At 44.6% G+C, this 16782-nt stretch overlaps 1 protein-coding gene across 3 annotated transcripts in view; it reads left to right on the forward strand.

The window, feature by feature from the left end:
* The window catches only part of LOC126282063 (transient receptor potential protein), a 413093-nt gene that overhangs the window by 186132 nt on the left and 210179 nt on the right, over positions 1-16782 (forward strand). For all 3 annotated transcript variants that reach the window (XM_049981506.1, XM_049981508.1, XM_049981507.1), the window contains exon 3: positions 15002-15184. In XM_049981506.1, coding sequence (XP_049837463.1) covers positions 15027-15184 — 158 coding nt within the window. In that variant the 5' untranslated portion in view covers positions 15002-15026. The remainder of the gene's footprint in view (positions 1-15001; positions 15185-16782) is intronic.

Here is a 16782-nt window from a genome sequence, read left to right on the forward strand (position 1 = left end):
ACTCGTCCCGGAGCCGCGTGACCGCTACGGTCGCAGGTTCGAATCCTGCCTCGGGCATGGATGTGTGTGATGCCCTTAGGTTACTTAGGTTTAAGTAGTTCTAAGTTCTAGGGGACTGATGACCACAGATGTTATGTCCCATAGTGCTCAGAGCCATTTTGAACCATTTTTTTGGAAACTCGTCTCCAAAACCGTCATTCACCAAAGCAACAGAAAATTGTGACTCTAGGACACAAGGCCTGTCTACGCAGCAGCCAGCGCCATCTGACCCACTGCTGATTTTTGCAATCATTCGTGAACACTGAATAACAAACAACATTGCAGACGTTACACCTACAGTCCTTCACTGTACGAAGTCATGTTTGCTGACAAAGGGGTGGCCTATTGACAGGCGCCGACGCCTACAGCTTCGATCCTCTGCAGCTTCTTCGGATGACGTTTCTGGACACGTGTCCTCTGTTCGATTTGTTCCTCTACAGTCCCTCTAAGTTTGTTGCAACATTTCTGGGATACCCTGTATACATTAACGCTACAGATCACCTGAAAAATTTGTAAGGGTCTTGCAGTGTAGGCTGCGCTGAGAAATAATTGTTAAGAAAAAAAATTCAGTACACTGCGCCGTTTCCGAGTCAATTAGCGTTGAAGTTAGCCAATCAGGCTGTTACGCAAGGAAGTTCAAGCGGTCCACCAGATACAAATAGTGTCAGTTGTTCACATAGCGTAGAAGATAGTGTAAGAGACTGCTCAGCCTTTGGTTCTTATTCGATCCTTACTACCATCCCAGGTCCAATTTTTGTATCGCCTTAACGGTCGGTTTTAGAGAACAGAACAAAGAACTTGTTTGGCGACACCGTCTCTGGCGGACTGCTTGAATTTGTACGCGCTACACTTGATTTCTGAAGTTCAATCATAATTAACTCGGAAAAGGCGCAAAACATCGAATTTTATTCTTAACAATTACTTCTCAGTGCAACCTACCCAGCAACAACCTTGCAAGCTATTCAGACCGTTCCTGACAGCCCTACATAGAATATACATCTCACGTTTTGATAGTAGTTTTAATGCTAGGGGTGTTCTACATAGCCTCCCCTTAATCGAGTACAATGCACAGAACGTTCATAAAATTATGTAAAGTGTCGCAAAAGTTCTTCTTTAGGATGTCCAATTCATGCATCACATTGGCTTGAATTGCTGTCACGTTGTCAGAGTTTTCACGCCTCATGTGAATTCCTGCGATTTGTCATTTTGTGGTAGGTTCATATTGATAACATAACAATTCTTGTCTCCAGTAATGCTGTTTCCACAAAAGAATTGCTCGCATTTAGCATTTAAGACACTGCCAGCATGGTTGTTTTTGTTCGGAAGACAAAGCGTGCAGCATAAACTTAACACACACTGTTCTATCCTTCAAAATGATCTGGAGAACGTCTTGAACACTTGATTTAGTGGTTTTTGCTCCATTGGAATTTGTGACACAGTAACATTAACACACTGTAATAGTTCGTCCACAACTGCCTGCTCACAACTGACTGGTCGAATGCACATCTGTTGTTTACCGTTGTTTGTTCAAAGTGCCACCGTAGTTACTGTGCTGACGTCGCCGAGAATAAAATGAGTCTAGGAAGTTGTTGAATGGATATGTAGGGTGTTAAAAAAATTATTTTACATACTTTGGGGACAGAGCGCTAACACTAATACAAAAAGAGTCTAGTAAATGTGGGCTCTAGAATGCAGAGCTTAACAGTGAAACGTACCCTGATCAGCCAGAACATTGTGACCAGCTACCTAGTACCCGGTATGTCCATCTTTGGCATGGATAACACCTACGACGTGTCGTGGCATGGAAGCAGTGTGGCCTTGGTAGGTCACTGGAGGCACTTGTCACCACATCTGCACACCCAAGTCAGTGAAACGATCTGCTACTAGGTAATAGGGAAACAGTCGAAAGGATTGGACCCCTTTTGTTATCACTCGTTTTCTTTAACAATCATATCAACAAATTCCTTTAGAACAGCAATATTTTAATCCTGATTACTTTAGGTAATAAGAACAGTAGTCACAAGAATTTAGTGAATCTGCTACCAAAGTCTTTTTATGAAACAAAGTCTATCTCTTATATAACAAAATTTTAAAACCACTGAAAATTGTGCACCTGAAGGCTTAAATTAAGACACACAATATTTCTGACTAGTCTTCGGACATTGAGAACTGATTTTCTCAAAAACATTTCCCTACATAACGACCTGCCAGAGATGCACCCAATAAATAGCAGGATGAAGTTAATACAAAGGCAATTGTTTCACACTCAAGAGTCAATCAATATCGCTAAGGCTTACTAAGGTTTCAAACTTCGGCTCAAAGGCCCAGCAATACAATTAGTCAGGGCAAAGTCTTACTAAAAATAGCACAGCAACAACCTTTTACAATTGTATGCAGTTCTTGTGACAAGGTTCAATACAAATAAATATAATTAGCGCCAGAATTAATTAGCGAGGAGTGACGCCAGGTCGCTCGAAGGCATAACGAAAACTTAAGAAACCAAGGCGGAAGGTGGCAGTTCGTACAAGACCCACTTCTCAAGCTTCGACCCGGATTCACCTCCGCTACCCCTTATTTCACAGCCCCGATACCTATAGGTGGAAAGGTAGCGCTTACTCAAAACACCAGCCAGCCAGCTGTAACATTTACCAAACGCACAGAACAGGTCCGCAGGGACAATGCAAAAAATTTTATTGTTAAATAAGAAGAATAATAATAATAAACAACATCAATATACAAGAAATAGAAAAATGAAGTGATGAAAAAAAAAGGATGGCAAAATATGAAGCATGGGAAATAACACGTGCCAAGGTGAATAGCAAATTAGGATTAGGGAGAGCAAAATAATCATGTTCAGTATTAAAAGAGCTTCGACAGGATTCAAAAGTCGAAACCAATCTCCAACTGATAACACAAAAGGAATGGGAAGAGTATTTCCAAAAATTATTAAATGAGGACAGAGAAGAATATGTAGAAGAAGGAACAGTGCAAGAAGAAGGACATGAAGATGATGAGATCCAGATTTTAGAAAGTGAAGTACTCCGGGCGTTGAGAACAGGAAAGAATGGTAAATCATCGGGACCAGGCAATATCAGTCTGGAGTGTCGGAAATATGGTGGTGACCAAATGTTGAAACTGATAACACAGGTCTTCAACAAAATGATACATGGACATTCAATACCCAACGAGATGAAGCTATGTTACATTAATACCATATTTAAGAAAGGGGATCGCAAAATTTGTTCCAACTATCGAGGAATTTGTGTTACAACCACATTAATGAAAATTTTTGCAACAATAATTAAAAATAAACTGGAAAAAAATTTTTGAGCCCACGAAGAACAATTAGGATTAACGATTGGGAGACTATGTGTAGACCATATTTTCACATTACTACAGATTTTGGAGAAACATAGGGAAAAATCAAAAATATAGGATTAATTTTCATAGATGATACTGTTCCAAGAAAATTACTTTGAAGAGCACTACACATGGCAAACATAAACCCTTCCTTGATTAAAATAATGCAACGGAAGTATAAAGATAACATTTGCCAGCGAAGTTGGTAATAAACTTTCACAGAAATTTAAAACAAGCAAAGGCTTTATACAGGGCTGCCCCATGCCACCATCATTATTTAAAACCTATATAGACATTAGCCTTATAACATGGTCTCGTAAATGTAATAGTATGGGATTAGAAATAAGAGATGGAGTTTACCTACATCATTTATTGTTTGCTGATGATCAAGTAGTCGTAGCACAAGATGGGGAGGATGCTAACTATATGTGCAGTTCTAGGCGCTACAATCTGGAGCCGAGCGACCGCTACGGTTGCAGGCTCGAATCGTGCCTCGGGCATGGATGTGTGTGATGTCCTTAGGTTAGTTAGGTTAAGTTAGTTCTAAGTTCTAGGTGACTGATGACCTCAGAAGTTAAGTCGCACAGTGCTCAGAGCCATTTGAACGATTTGAACTATATGTCCAATCAACTAGCAGTGACATACAAAACTTGGGGTTTGAAGATTAATTACCAAAAACAGAATGATTCAGATGAGTTATACATTGAAGGAAAGAAAATCAAAAAGATAAACACTTTCTGTTGTTTGGGATCAATTTTAGAAATCCAGGGAAAATCAGAGTCAGAAATCAATAAAAGAATTAGTAGCGGACGGAAGGTATTGGAATGCTTAACTCAGTCTCATGGAGCAGGAATGTAATGAGCAGAACTAAAAAATTAATATACAAATCCATATTAGAGTGTGTCGTTCCCTATAGAACGGAGACTTGGACAATTAACATGAAGCACATTAAAAAATTACAAACTCTAAAGATGGACTTCTGGAGAAGATCGGAAAGAATCTCCAGGGAAGAAAAGATCAGGAACACCGAAATAATAAGGAGAATGGAATAAATGAAAGAATATGTGACGTAATGTATAGGAAGAAATTACAGTGATACGGGCATGTACGACGAATGGAGATAGAATACCAAAATTGATACTGGAGTGGGAACAGGAGGGGGGGGGGGGGGGGGGGAGAAGAAGAGGACGACGACCTATGAGCGCCTGGCTCCAAAATGTACAGCACACAATGAGGAGAATGGATGCAGAGGAAGAGGACACACAAGATCGAAACACCAGGAGGAATATTCTGAAAATATAGTTTAAGAACGTTTATTTTTGTATTGTAAATTCATAGTAAATTATTATGTTGGAGATAAGCCTCTGTAATGAGAAAAGCTCAAAATAATAAAGAATTAAATAACAGGTTAAATTAGTCACTAATAAGATGGCACACTGCCTTTGACCCACTACGAATGAACTACAGAGGCAAGGTGCAACCAACAGCGCAAATCTGTTCAGTAACCTAATGAGAATTGCCTGCCATTAAGATATTTTAAAAAAAAGCTTACAATTACTAGTAAGGCCAACGGGTACTCCAATCTTAGTCACAATTAAATTGCATGAACTCTTATGCCCCACTGTCCAGTGAAAACCGCAACGAGCACAATTCTGAAAATTTCATTATAAGCTTTCCTGCGGCTCGCTGCGCTAATGATACCAAACACTGCAATGCAGTATATTTGATAAACAGATCACGGCCTTTCAGCTGATTACGTATTGCATCAAACAACAATTTCCCACGAGCTGGAAGGGGCACGCTCGTGCATTATACACTCCTGGAAATGGAAAAAAGAACACATTGACACCGGTGCGTCAGACCCACCATACTTGCTCCGGACACTGCGAGAGGGCTGTACAAGCAATGATCACACGCACGGCACAGCGGACACACCAGGAACCGCGGTGTTGGCCGTCGAATGGCGCTAGCTGCGCAGCATTTGTGCACCGCCGCCGTCAGTGTCAGCCAGTTTGCCGTGGCATACGGAGCTCCATCGCAGTCTTTAACACTGGTAGCATGCCGCGACAGCGTGGACGTAAACCGTATGTGCAGTTGACGGACTTTGAGCGAGGGCGTATAGTGGGCATGCGGGAGGCCGGGTGGACGTACCGCCGAATTGCTCAACACGTGGGGCGTGATGTCTCCACAGTACATCGATGTTGTCGCCAGTGGTCAGCGGAAGGTGCACGTGCCCGTCGACCTGGGACCGGACCGCAGCGACGCACGGATGCACGCCAAGACCGTAGGATCCTATGCAGTGCCGTAGGGGACCGCACCGCCACTTCCCAGCAAATTAGGGACACTGTTGCTTCTGGGGTATCGGCGAGGACCATTCGCAACCGTCTCCATGAAGCTGGGCTCGGTCCCGCACACCGTTAGGCCGTCTTCCGCTCACGCCCCAACATCGTGCAACCCACCTCCAGTGGTGTCACGACAAGCGTGAATGGAGGGACGAATGGAGACGTGTCGTCTTCAGCGATGAGAGTCGCTTCTGCCTTGGTGCCAATGATGATCGTATGCGTGTTTGGCGCCGTGCAGGTGAGCGCCACAATCAGGACTGCATACGACCGAGGCACACAGGGCCAACACCAGGCATCATGGTGTGGGGAGCGATCTCCTACACTGGCCGTACACCTCTGGTGATCGTCGAGGGGACACTGAATAGTGCACGGTACATCCAAACCGTCATCGAACCCATCGTTCTACCATTCCTAGACCGGCAAGGGAACTTGCTGTTCCAACAGGACAATGCACGTCCGCATGTATCCCGTGCCACCCAACGTGCTCTAGAAGGTGTAAGTCAACTACCCTGGCCAGCAAGATCTCCGGATCTGTCCCCCATTGAGCATGTTTGGGACTGGATGAAGCGTCGTCTCACGCGGTCTGCACGTCCAGCACGAACGCTGGTCCAACTGAGGCGCCAGGTGGAAATGGCATCGCAAGCCGTTCCACAGGACTACATCCAGCATCTCTACGATCGTCTCCACGGGAGAATAGCAGCCTGCATTGCTGCGAAAGGTGGATATACACTGTACTAGTGCCGACATTGTGCATGCTCTGTTGCCTGTGTCTATGTGCCTGTGGTTCTGTCAGTGTGATCATGTGATGTATCTGACCCCAGGAATGTGTCAATAAAGTTTCCCATTCCTGTGGCAATGAATTCACGGTGTTCTTATTTCAATTTCCAGGAGTGTATTAATATTTAACACCTGTCTTAAACACCATGAACTTTTCATAGGCACATCTTTACTTCCATGTTAACACCCATGCGGTTAGAGTTACTATAAGTGAGGTAGCAGCCCTAAACACCCTCACAAACATGCCCGAAGTATAATCTCAGTTAACTTTTCGCTGGACGTACGATATGGCTAGTGTCGGGGTGCAGCAGGCGGAAGTAAGGCAGCAGACGACCGTAAACAACCGTGACCTGAACCGGCAGCACGCAACTCGAGGCAGCAGCCAGCCACCTCACAGGCGACAGGAAAGGCTCTCCACCAAGCTGCGCCGTAGACATGGTCGGTTCCCGCTCCATTAAAAGCGCACTCCGGCCTCAGGTAGCATCGACGCCAGCTCTCCCGTCGTTGGCGAGAGCCTCCAGTTAAATTCTCCGGCAAGGATAAAGCAGCCAAAACTCAGTACGCGCCACAAGCAAAGATAAGAACACGAAGGCAAGGTACTTGTAAATACGCTGGCGAGCCAGCAACGCCACGGCTCAGACACCTAATTCCCATAAATTTCATGGCGGAGGGCCATGAGCTCACATCCCAGATGTGCTCGATCGAGTTAAGGTCTGACGAGTTGGGACCCGGCACATCAACTGGAACTCGCCAATGTATTCCTCGAACCACTCCGTCACACACCTGGCCCTGTGACGTGGCACATTATTTTGCTGAAAAATGCCACTGCTGGCGCGAAACATGATCGTCATGAAGGGGTGTACAATCAGTGCACGATTCTCTTTGGCGGTCATAGTGTCTTGCACGAGCTTCATTGGACCCACGGATTCCCACATGGACGTTCCCCAGAGTATTATGTGCCCATGACAGCTTGTCTCCGACCCGCAGTACAGGCGTCAAGGATCTGCTCCCCTCGAACACGACGAATTCGCCGTCTCCCATCGGCATGATGAAGCAGGTATCGGGATACATTAGACGTTGCGACGCCCCAGCACTGCCCCAGCTATCTATGGTCATCAGTCCCCTAGAACTTAGAACTACTTAAACCTAACTAGCCTAAGGACATCACACAACACCCAGCCATCACGAGGCAGAGAAAATCCCTGACCCCGCCGGGAATCGAACCCGGGAACCCGGGCGTGGGAAACGAGAACGCTACCGCACGACCACGAGATGCGGGCCGCACGTGGATGGATCGTCGGTTGCGAACGCACATTTTTAGGAGTTTTCGGTGCACTGAGTGTTCAGACACCCTTGTACTTCTATAAGAATTAAAGTGTGATGTTAGTTCAGCCATATTTCGACTCCTGTCCTGTTTTGCAAGTCTACCCAGCCTTCAACGTGTGGCATTTCTAATGAGGGGTGGCCGCTCAACTTCACGCGCTGTGGACGAGGTTTCGCCTCGGTTGTGCCACGTGTTGAAGATACTGACCACAGCACTCCTCGAACACCTGACAGATCGTGCACTTTCCATAACGCCCGTGCCGAGCCTCTGGGCCATCGCAATCCGCCCTCGGTCAATGGCAAACAGATCGCGCGCCTTCCCCATTCTACACTCGGACAGTGGGCTCACTGATACTGCTAATGATAATAGTGTATAGGAAAATTAAACAACGTATAGATAATGCTTCAAGGAACAGAAAATGTTACTTTTTTCACGATAACCAATATTTATGGAGCTTTCGGTACTTAGAAGAACATACAGACAACTAATTTGTACCTGATATATCATATTAAAATGTTCGTTTTAACGAAGGATTTAGGTCGGAAAATGCACAAAAAGCTTCGTTAGTCAACCAAAGCCAAACAGGCTTATTTGTAACTGTGGAGATATCGGATATCCTTTCGGATCGGTCGTCAGTGATACTTGGCGAGTGAAAATAAGCGAATGAGGCTCACTTTGGTTTGTGTTGCCAGCATAGACCGGGACAGCTACTGATGCTGACTTCCACACACGTCTGCCTGTTCTGGCTACTTTGTGGCGGCGCCGTTTCTTCTGCCTTCATAATACAATAGAAAATGTTCACCTCAGTTAATTCTTTAGAAGCCTGACCTGCTCTTAAGGGACGTGTAACATTCCTCAGCTGAGAAAAGATTTAAAAGAGCTACCTGCACTGCAGGTGTCGACAGGATGCACATATGTGTTTAACTACATTACACTTTTCAAAGTTAGTTTTACCAGGTCTGGCTGTAACTACTAAACAAAGCAAACCTCTTGCATTAAAACATCTTTTCTGTATTTTCGCTGTGTGTTCATACACTCGCTACCAAGCCCGTGCTGGCTTATGGTTCCAGAAACGAAAGAACGAAAATAAGAGTAGTTCCTACTAATCGTTTTCACACTCACAGCCCAGTCTCTCTCTCTCTCTAGCCCAGTCTCTCTCTCTCTCTCTCTCTCTGTAGTAGCCAGTTTAAGGTTTTAACGAGGAACTGTTTCTCAAAGAACCGCACTTTCCGTCAGTTAATGAACAGTTTTTTTTTAAATCTCTGATAGTTTTGAATGCTCGTTCACATAGTATGCAAATAACCACGTTTGGACTCTAGACGTTCGCGCTAATGAATACTCGGCACGCCAAACGAAACTGGTACACTCTGATAGAAAATTTCAGTTATCAGTAAAGAATCGGACATTTTCGAAGACGTCATTAACGGAGGATCACAAGCTTTTACCGACAAACCAAAATCTCCAAACTACGATGCTAGGAAACTTCAGTAACTTATTGTCCCAGGTCGTATGCAATTAATATTTATTTTTATTTTTACCAAAATGCAAAAGTAACAAACAAACTTCTTCTTCACTGATATGAGTACAAACTAAACTTAACAACGAAGTAGTGATAAACCGAAAGATTTTAATCAGATTGCAGTCAGCTCAAGACAGTTAATCTATAGTAACAGATGTTAACAGCTGCTGTTGAAGATGGCCACGTAAACAAAGGTATTATGAACGAATTGTCACGTATTTCCAAGTGACTTCTACATGAATTTTAGAAGGATACATCTTAATTTGCATAAAACTATAAAACAAACAAAGTTTAACAATACTTGCAGATCAAATAATTATACCTAAATATATTAATGTACAGGTTAGAAACAGTTCCGCAAGTGCACAAAAAACGAAACAAATATCTCAAAAAATGTGGCTAAACAATGAAATCAAGTCTCTTTATGCCAAAAAGCAAACCCTAAATTGGGAACTATACAGGGTGTTACAAAAAGGTACGGCCAAACTTTCAGGAAACACTCCTCACACACAAAGAAAGAAAATATGTTATGTGGACATGTGTCCGGAAACGCTTACTTTCCATGTTAGAGCTCATTTTATTACTTCTCTTCAAATCACATTAATCATGGAATGGAAACACACAGCAACAGAACGTACCAGCGTGAGCGTGACTTCAAACACTGTGTTACAGGATATGTTCAAAATGTCCTCCGTTAGCGAGGATACACGCATCCACCTCCGTCGCATGGAATCCCTGATGCGCTGATGCAGCCCTGGAGAATGGCGTATTGTATCACCGCCGTCCACAATACGAGCACGAAGAGTCTCTACATTTGGTACCGGGCTTGCGTAGACAAGAGCTTTCAAATGCCTCCATAAATGAAAGTCAAGAGGGTTGAGGTCAGGAGAGCGTGCAGGCCATGGAATTGGTCCGCCTCTACCAATCGATTGGTCACCGAATCTGATGTTGAGAAGCGTACGAACACTTCGACTGAAATGTGCAGGAGCTCCATCGTGCATGAACCACATGTTGTGTTTTACTTGTAAAGGCACATGTTCTAGCAGCACAGGTAGAGTATCCCGTATGAAATCATGATAACGTGATTCATTGAGCGTATGTGGAAGCGTAGGTGACGAAACTAAAATGAGCTCTAACATGGAAATTCAGCGTTTCCGGACACATGTCCACATAACATCTTTTCTATATTTGTCTGTGATGAATGTTTCCTGAAAGTCTGGCCGTACCTTTTTGTAACACCCTGTATAAAGCAAATCTTAATCTTACGAGTGTTCTGAATAAGTAGCTTGCAGATCAACTTTATAAAGAAAGCGCTGTTTTTAACCTGAAACAATAAAAAAAATGCACAAACGTGTGTATCCAATTTACAGAACAACAACAGAAGATGCCTCGTAAATAAAAGCGAAACGCGTCTGGTGTAATTCTGTTTAGTCAGATTGCAGTCAGCTCAAGACAGATAACCTATAGTAAAAGGTGTTAACAGTTGCTGCGGAAGATGGTCACGCAAAAAAACGAAAAATTATAAGTTCTACAGAAGGAATCACAGGGACTGGAGTCGCAGAATAAGACTTGCGATCAATTGGCACTGGCACCTATTCGTGCAATACGAAAAGCAAAAGTCATTTCACTCGCTGAGTGACGGCAGCTACTGAGCACAGCTGACAGTCTACGCTGCACACAAGAATACCAGTACTGAGAGCAGGTTCCGCGGAGGGCAAGTCGGGGGAGGCGAAGTACCCTGGCCGACGTCCGGCTGCTCGGAATGGCTGCGGTGAGGTCTCTTCCAGACTGTACGGCTGCTGGAGCCGCCAGGAGTACATCGTGGAGGCTACGCTGCGTCGGAGCTGCTGGTAGTGGCTCAGTGAATTTAACTGCCATAGAATGGACAGTGACCTCTTAAATACACACCCGATGAACTAACTTCTCCTCGATGCTTGGAAGGCACATGATTGCAAGGACAATGTTCTAGTGGTGCTTGTGGCCCGGGATGACCACGCCACTGGTCTCTAGGCGGGTCAGTCTCGAGGACAAGCTAGCGCTGCATGCTTCTGTGGTGCCGCCTGGAGTTCCACTTCAAAACAGGCAGGCGTTTGGAAACTGGAAATTTGTGGTAAGGTCTTATGGGACCAAACTGCTGAGGTCACAGGTCCCCAAGCTTACGCACTACTTAACCAAACTTAAAGTAACTTGAGTCGTAAAACTACAGTACGCTACCGTAGACTATCATAACTAAGCGTAAACTACCGTAGTTTTCTAGTAGCTTCGGTCATTTAAGATTGTAATCGCTTTACCTGTACGTTAGGTGTGTTGCATACCTATCAGGCGTTACCTTATCACAATCTCTGTGTTTGCGTATGCGATCAGTGTCTTACTAGATTCCCCTAGAAATCAGAATCGTTGAAACACCTACAAACAATGTGGCTACAAAAGGGGCCGCATAACCTACCTAACATTTTGTTCTGCATAGTCATCCTCCTGTTTTATTTATAGTAAACTGGAAATTAACGTTGTTCAATTCATGTTTTGTTCGAAAATCGTTGATTTTTAGTGTGAAGCAGAGGGATGTAGTAGAAAAATAGATAAAAACTGCAAACATACAACACTAGAAAACGCAATATACTCAACCAAAGGCAAAATTTTAAAAAAAGCAAAACCTAAATGTATCAAACACTTCGTCGATCTGATATGTGAGGGCTATTCAGAAAGTAGGGAGCTATAGGTCGCGAAATGGGAACCACAGCGAAAATCAAAACTGTTTAATTTGCAACAGTTAGGTCCAGCTACTTCTCTACACAGTCACCGCTCAGACTTAGACATCTGTCGTAGCGTTGTACCAATTTTTCATTTCACTCGTTATAGAAAACAGCCCCCAGTGCTTTTCGACAGTTTTCTACTCTGGACTGCAGCTCGTTGTCTGTGTGTGAAATTATTGGCTTCATAGCCAGCGGTTCATTTGAGCAGAGATGAACCTCAGGGGTAGTCAGTTGTGGGTGATCAAACACTTCCCATCGAAAACGTGCTGTTCAGAAGAGATCTCCACCCCCTTGTACTCTTACGGATTTATGGACAGCCCCGCAGAATCCCTGGTGTCATTTCCCTCCAGTACAACTTGAGACGTTAGTGGAGTCCATGTTACGTCGTGTCGCGGCGCTTCTGCGAGCTCGTGAGGACCTACACGATATTAGGCAGGTGGACCGGTTTCTTTGGCTGATCAGTGTATCAAAGTATACAGCATGCAACAGCTGCTTATTGTTTGTGTGCGGGTTAAAGAGCAGACTGATTCATGTGTGAACACATGCTACTTTCATTCTGAGATGTGGCGAAAACGCTTCTTCTTTAGTCCTTCGTGTGGAGTGTTGTGGGACAGGTTCCGGAACTGTATTCTTGACCTAAAATCAGATAAACGTAGCAGGGGCAAGTTTGTTATTCTTTTGATTTCCCTGAATACTATTCTTCAGTAGCAATATGTCCATAGTCGTTGCCCCGCTGTGTACTAGTGCGGTCTGAGGCACCTTGTCACTATTCACGACGGAGTTTTGAGTCCTCGCTCGGACATGTGTGTGTGTGTGTGAGTGTGTGTGTGTGTGTGTGTGTGTGTGTGTTGTTCTTAGCGTAATTTACTTTAAGTTGGATTAAGTAGTGTGTAAGCCTAGCAACCGATGACTTCGGCAGTTTGGTCCCATAGAAACTTACCACAAAATTTCACATTAAATAATCGAGAAAGTACACAGATCTCAATGATGTGCATATCTATGTCAGTCTGTGTACTGTAACGCTTATAGATATATAGTCACTGGATAACAGCATTCAGGGGCGGAACCGATAGAGGCAGTTAAAAGAAAAGTACACTACTGGCCATTAAAATTGTTGTACCACGGAGCTGACGTGCTACAGACGCGAAATTTAACCGACAGGAAGAAGATGCTGTGATATGCAAATGATTAGCTTTTCAGAGCATTCACACAACGCTGGCGCCGGTGGCGACACCTACAACGTGCTGACACGAGGAAAGTTTCCAACCGATTTCTCATACACAAACAGCAGTTGACCGGCGTTGCCTGATGAAACATTGTTGTGATGCCTCGTGTAAGGAGGAGGAATGCGTACCATCACGTTTCCGACTTTGATAAAGGTCGGATTGTAGCCTATCGCGATTGCAGTTTATCGTATCGCGACATAGCTGCTCGTGTTGGTCGAGATCCAATGACTGTTTGCAGAATATGGAATCGGTGGGTTCAGCAGGGTAATACGGAACGCCGTGCTCGATCCCAATGGCCTCGTATCACTAGCAGTCGAGATGACAGTCGATCCCTGAGTTAACAGGCAGGGACGTTTGCAAGACAACAACCATCTGCACGAACAGTTCGACGACGTTTGCAGCAGCATGGATTATCAGCTCGGAGATCATAGCTGCGGTTACCCTTGACGCTGTATCACAGACAGGAGCGCCTGCGATGGTGTACTCAACTACGAAGCTGGGTTCACGAATGGCAAAACGTCATTTTTTCGGATGAATCCAGGTTCTGTTTGCAGCATCATGATGGTCGCATCCGTGTTTGGCGACATCGCGGTGAACGCACACTGGGAGCGTGTGTTCGTCATCTCCATACTGGCGTATCACCCGGCGTGATGGTATGGGGTGCCACTGGTTACACGTCTCGGTCACGTCGTGTTCGCACTGACGGCACTCTGAACAGTGGACGTTACATTTCAGATGTGTTACGACCTGTGGCTCTACCCTTCATTGGATCCCTGTGAAACCCAAAATTCCAGTAGGATAATGCTCCGACGGCATGTTGCAGGTCGTGTACGGGTCTTTCTGGATACAGAAAATGTTCGAATGCTGCCCTGGGCAGCACATATTCCAGATCTCTCGCCAATTGAAAAAGTCTGATCAATGGTGGCCAAGCAACTGGCTCGTCACAATACGGCAGTCACTACACTCGATGAACTGTGGTATCGCGTTGAAGCTGGACGTCCTGCTGTATCTTTACACGCCATCCCAGCTCTGCTCGACTATATGCCCATGCGTATCAAGACTGTTATTATGGCCACGGGTGGTTGTTCTGGGTACTGAATTCTCAGGATCTATGCACCCAAATTGCGTGAAAATGTAATCACATGTCTGTTCTAGTGTAATATATTTGTCCAATGAATACCTATCATCTGCATTTCATCTGAGTGTAGCAATTTTAATTGCTAGTAGTGTAATAAAAGTTTAGCTGCTATGTTTATCTTACTGCAAAAGGAAGCCCCTATCAGATTTCCTACGGACTATATATATTACTACACCTGTGCAGGCAGTTTTTGTGATTCAATGTCATATACATAAAAATCGTTAATTGTTGACTGAACCGCTGGTCAAACAAACAAATGGAAGAGGAATCTTTGCCCGCCATTATTTGTACCACTCTCAGGCAACTTTCAGGTAATGTACTGAAAAATCAGCCTTTCTAGGCACACGAATCGTTGTAGAACCAGCACATTTTGATCCCAATGATGTGCACGTTCACAGAGACTGTCTTTATTCTGGTTACTGTTTAGTCTTGTAGAGACTTTTCTTAGCTATACAAGGCTCATTCTTCCAATTCCATCTGCCATACAGGTTCAGAAAGCAGTCCGGTGTGTTGTGTGTCGCAGGAGCAGCGGGGAGCAGGTCGGCAGGATGGGGCCCTCCGAGTCTCAGGAGCAGCTGCTGGGCAGCAGCAGCTCCCTGGGCAGGGAGTCGGTGGCGCTGCAGCCGCCGCCGGAGGCCGCGCTCACCTCCGTCGAGAAGAAGTTCCTGCTGTTCGCCGAGCGCGGAGACTGTGCCACCGTCAGGAGGTCGGTACTCTCTCTCTCTCTCTCTCTCTCTCTCTCTCTCTCTCTCTCTCTCTGCGGGAGACACTTCCTCGTGTTCTAACGATTATGCGTGAGTTCAGAAAAAGCAAGAGTTGCACATTGTTGTGGCGCGTAAGCGAAGCTGTCTCTAAAGCCGTCGGCACACGGACCGTGCATCCGAACGTTGAGCGTTGAGCGTGCCGAGTTTCTGACGTCAGAGCGTGGAAAAGCACGTTCGGGAGTCTTTCCGAACGTGCAGAGCAATATCTGACATGTCAGATATTCTGAGCGTGCGTCTGAGCGTTGACCAATGAGATGGCACAACGCCACCTACGTCACACGCACGCCGTCTCCCTTCAGTACAGAGTTGTGAGGCGCCGTATTGGCATTCATTTCAAGCTTATATGTATATATGGCGCTTCTGAGCATCAGCAAATTGAGAATCACTGCAAAACCCTTTGTTAACTGTGTGATTCGTTCCAATAAAATAATGAGAAACATCATATTCGTGGCAAAAGAATTATTCTAACTTCAGTATTATGAGAGTAGCTATTTGAAGGCAGCGACACACTGAAGATCCACCCAAAACGCATTGTTCTTGGTACAATTTGTTATAATTAAATTTCAATTAGTAACGTATCTACGAGTAAGGTTTTCAGCAACGGGTAATATAAATGATTAGTTGCACAAGGTGTGATATTGGTTTAGCCTAATGATTAGCGTCATTGTCCTTATTAGGGTTGCTTTGGGGGGGGGGGGGCGTCGTTCGCAACTTGACGCTCCCAGTTTTTTTTCCCTAACATTCACGTTTTAATTAGGTTATGATGATACTTTATTATTAGTTCAATGTAAGTGTATACTATAATATTTGGTATTATGTAAATATAAGTTCACCTTTTTTGAGGGGTGACTTTGTTCGATTGGCTTAATCTACAGGACAGTTTGCGCTACTTGTATAAAGATATTTTGCTCCTTCTTCTTTTACGCTTCGCAATTCACATGTTGCAAGGATTCTGCTACTGTGTAGGAATGGTGATCAAGTAAGACTGACCTTGGGGCTTTACTAAAATGTGGGAATGTTTATCTTATGCGCAGTAGTATTCCAAATTTGTAATCCACTGTTTGTAATAGAACATTTATAAACGTGTGTCCTTATTGATTGGACATGGTACTTTCCTTTCCGTGGACGATGGAGGAAATGTGCGTTTTAATAGAGCTAACGTGGGAGTTTTATGCGCGCCCGTTGAGTAAACAGTGTGATTTACGAACTAGAAACATCCCTCAACTGTCGCTAGAGTGCGTTGCGATCGCGTATACCACGTTGGGGCCCACGTACCGTGTGCACGAGTCGCATCGTTCCTGAGCGTTCAGCAGCACGCTGAACTTGGCACGCTCAACGTTAACGCTCAACAACACGGTCCGTGTGTCGACGGCTTAAGGGGGGTAAATAAGGAAATGTTTCTGGGACGATGTTGACTGGCGGAGACCCGAGGTAGCTGATTGAAACTAAACTGTCTTCGATATTAAAATAGAACAGAATATAGAAAGTAAATGCTAACTTACACACATAAAGTGAAGATATGTAAGTCTTTTGCATGTAA

Source organism: Schistocerca gregaria, chromosome 7, assembly GCF_023897955.1.
Source record: "Schistocerca gregaria isolate iqSchGreg1 chromosome 7, iqSchGreg1.2, whole genome shotgun sequence".
In the NCBI taxonomy this organism is placed as follows: Eukaryota; Metazoa; Arthropoda; class Insecta; order Orthoptera; family Acrididae; genus Schistocerca; species Schistocerca gregaria.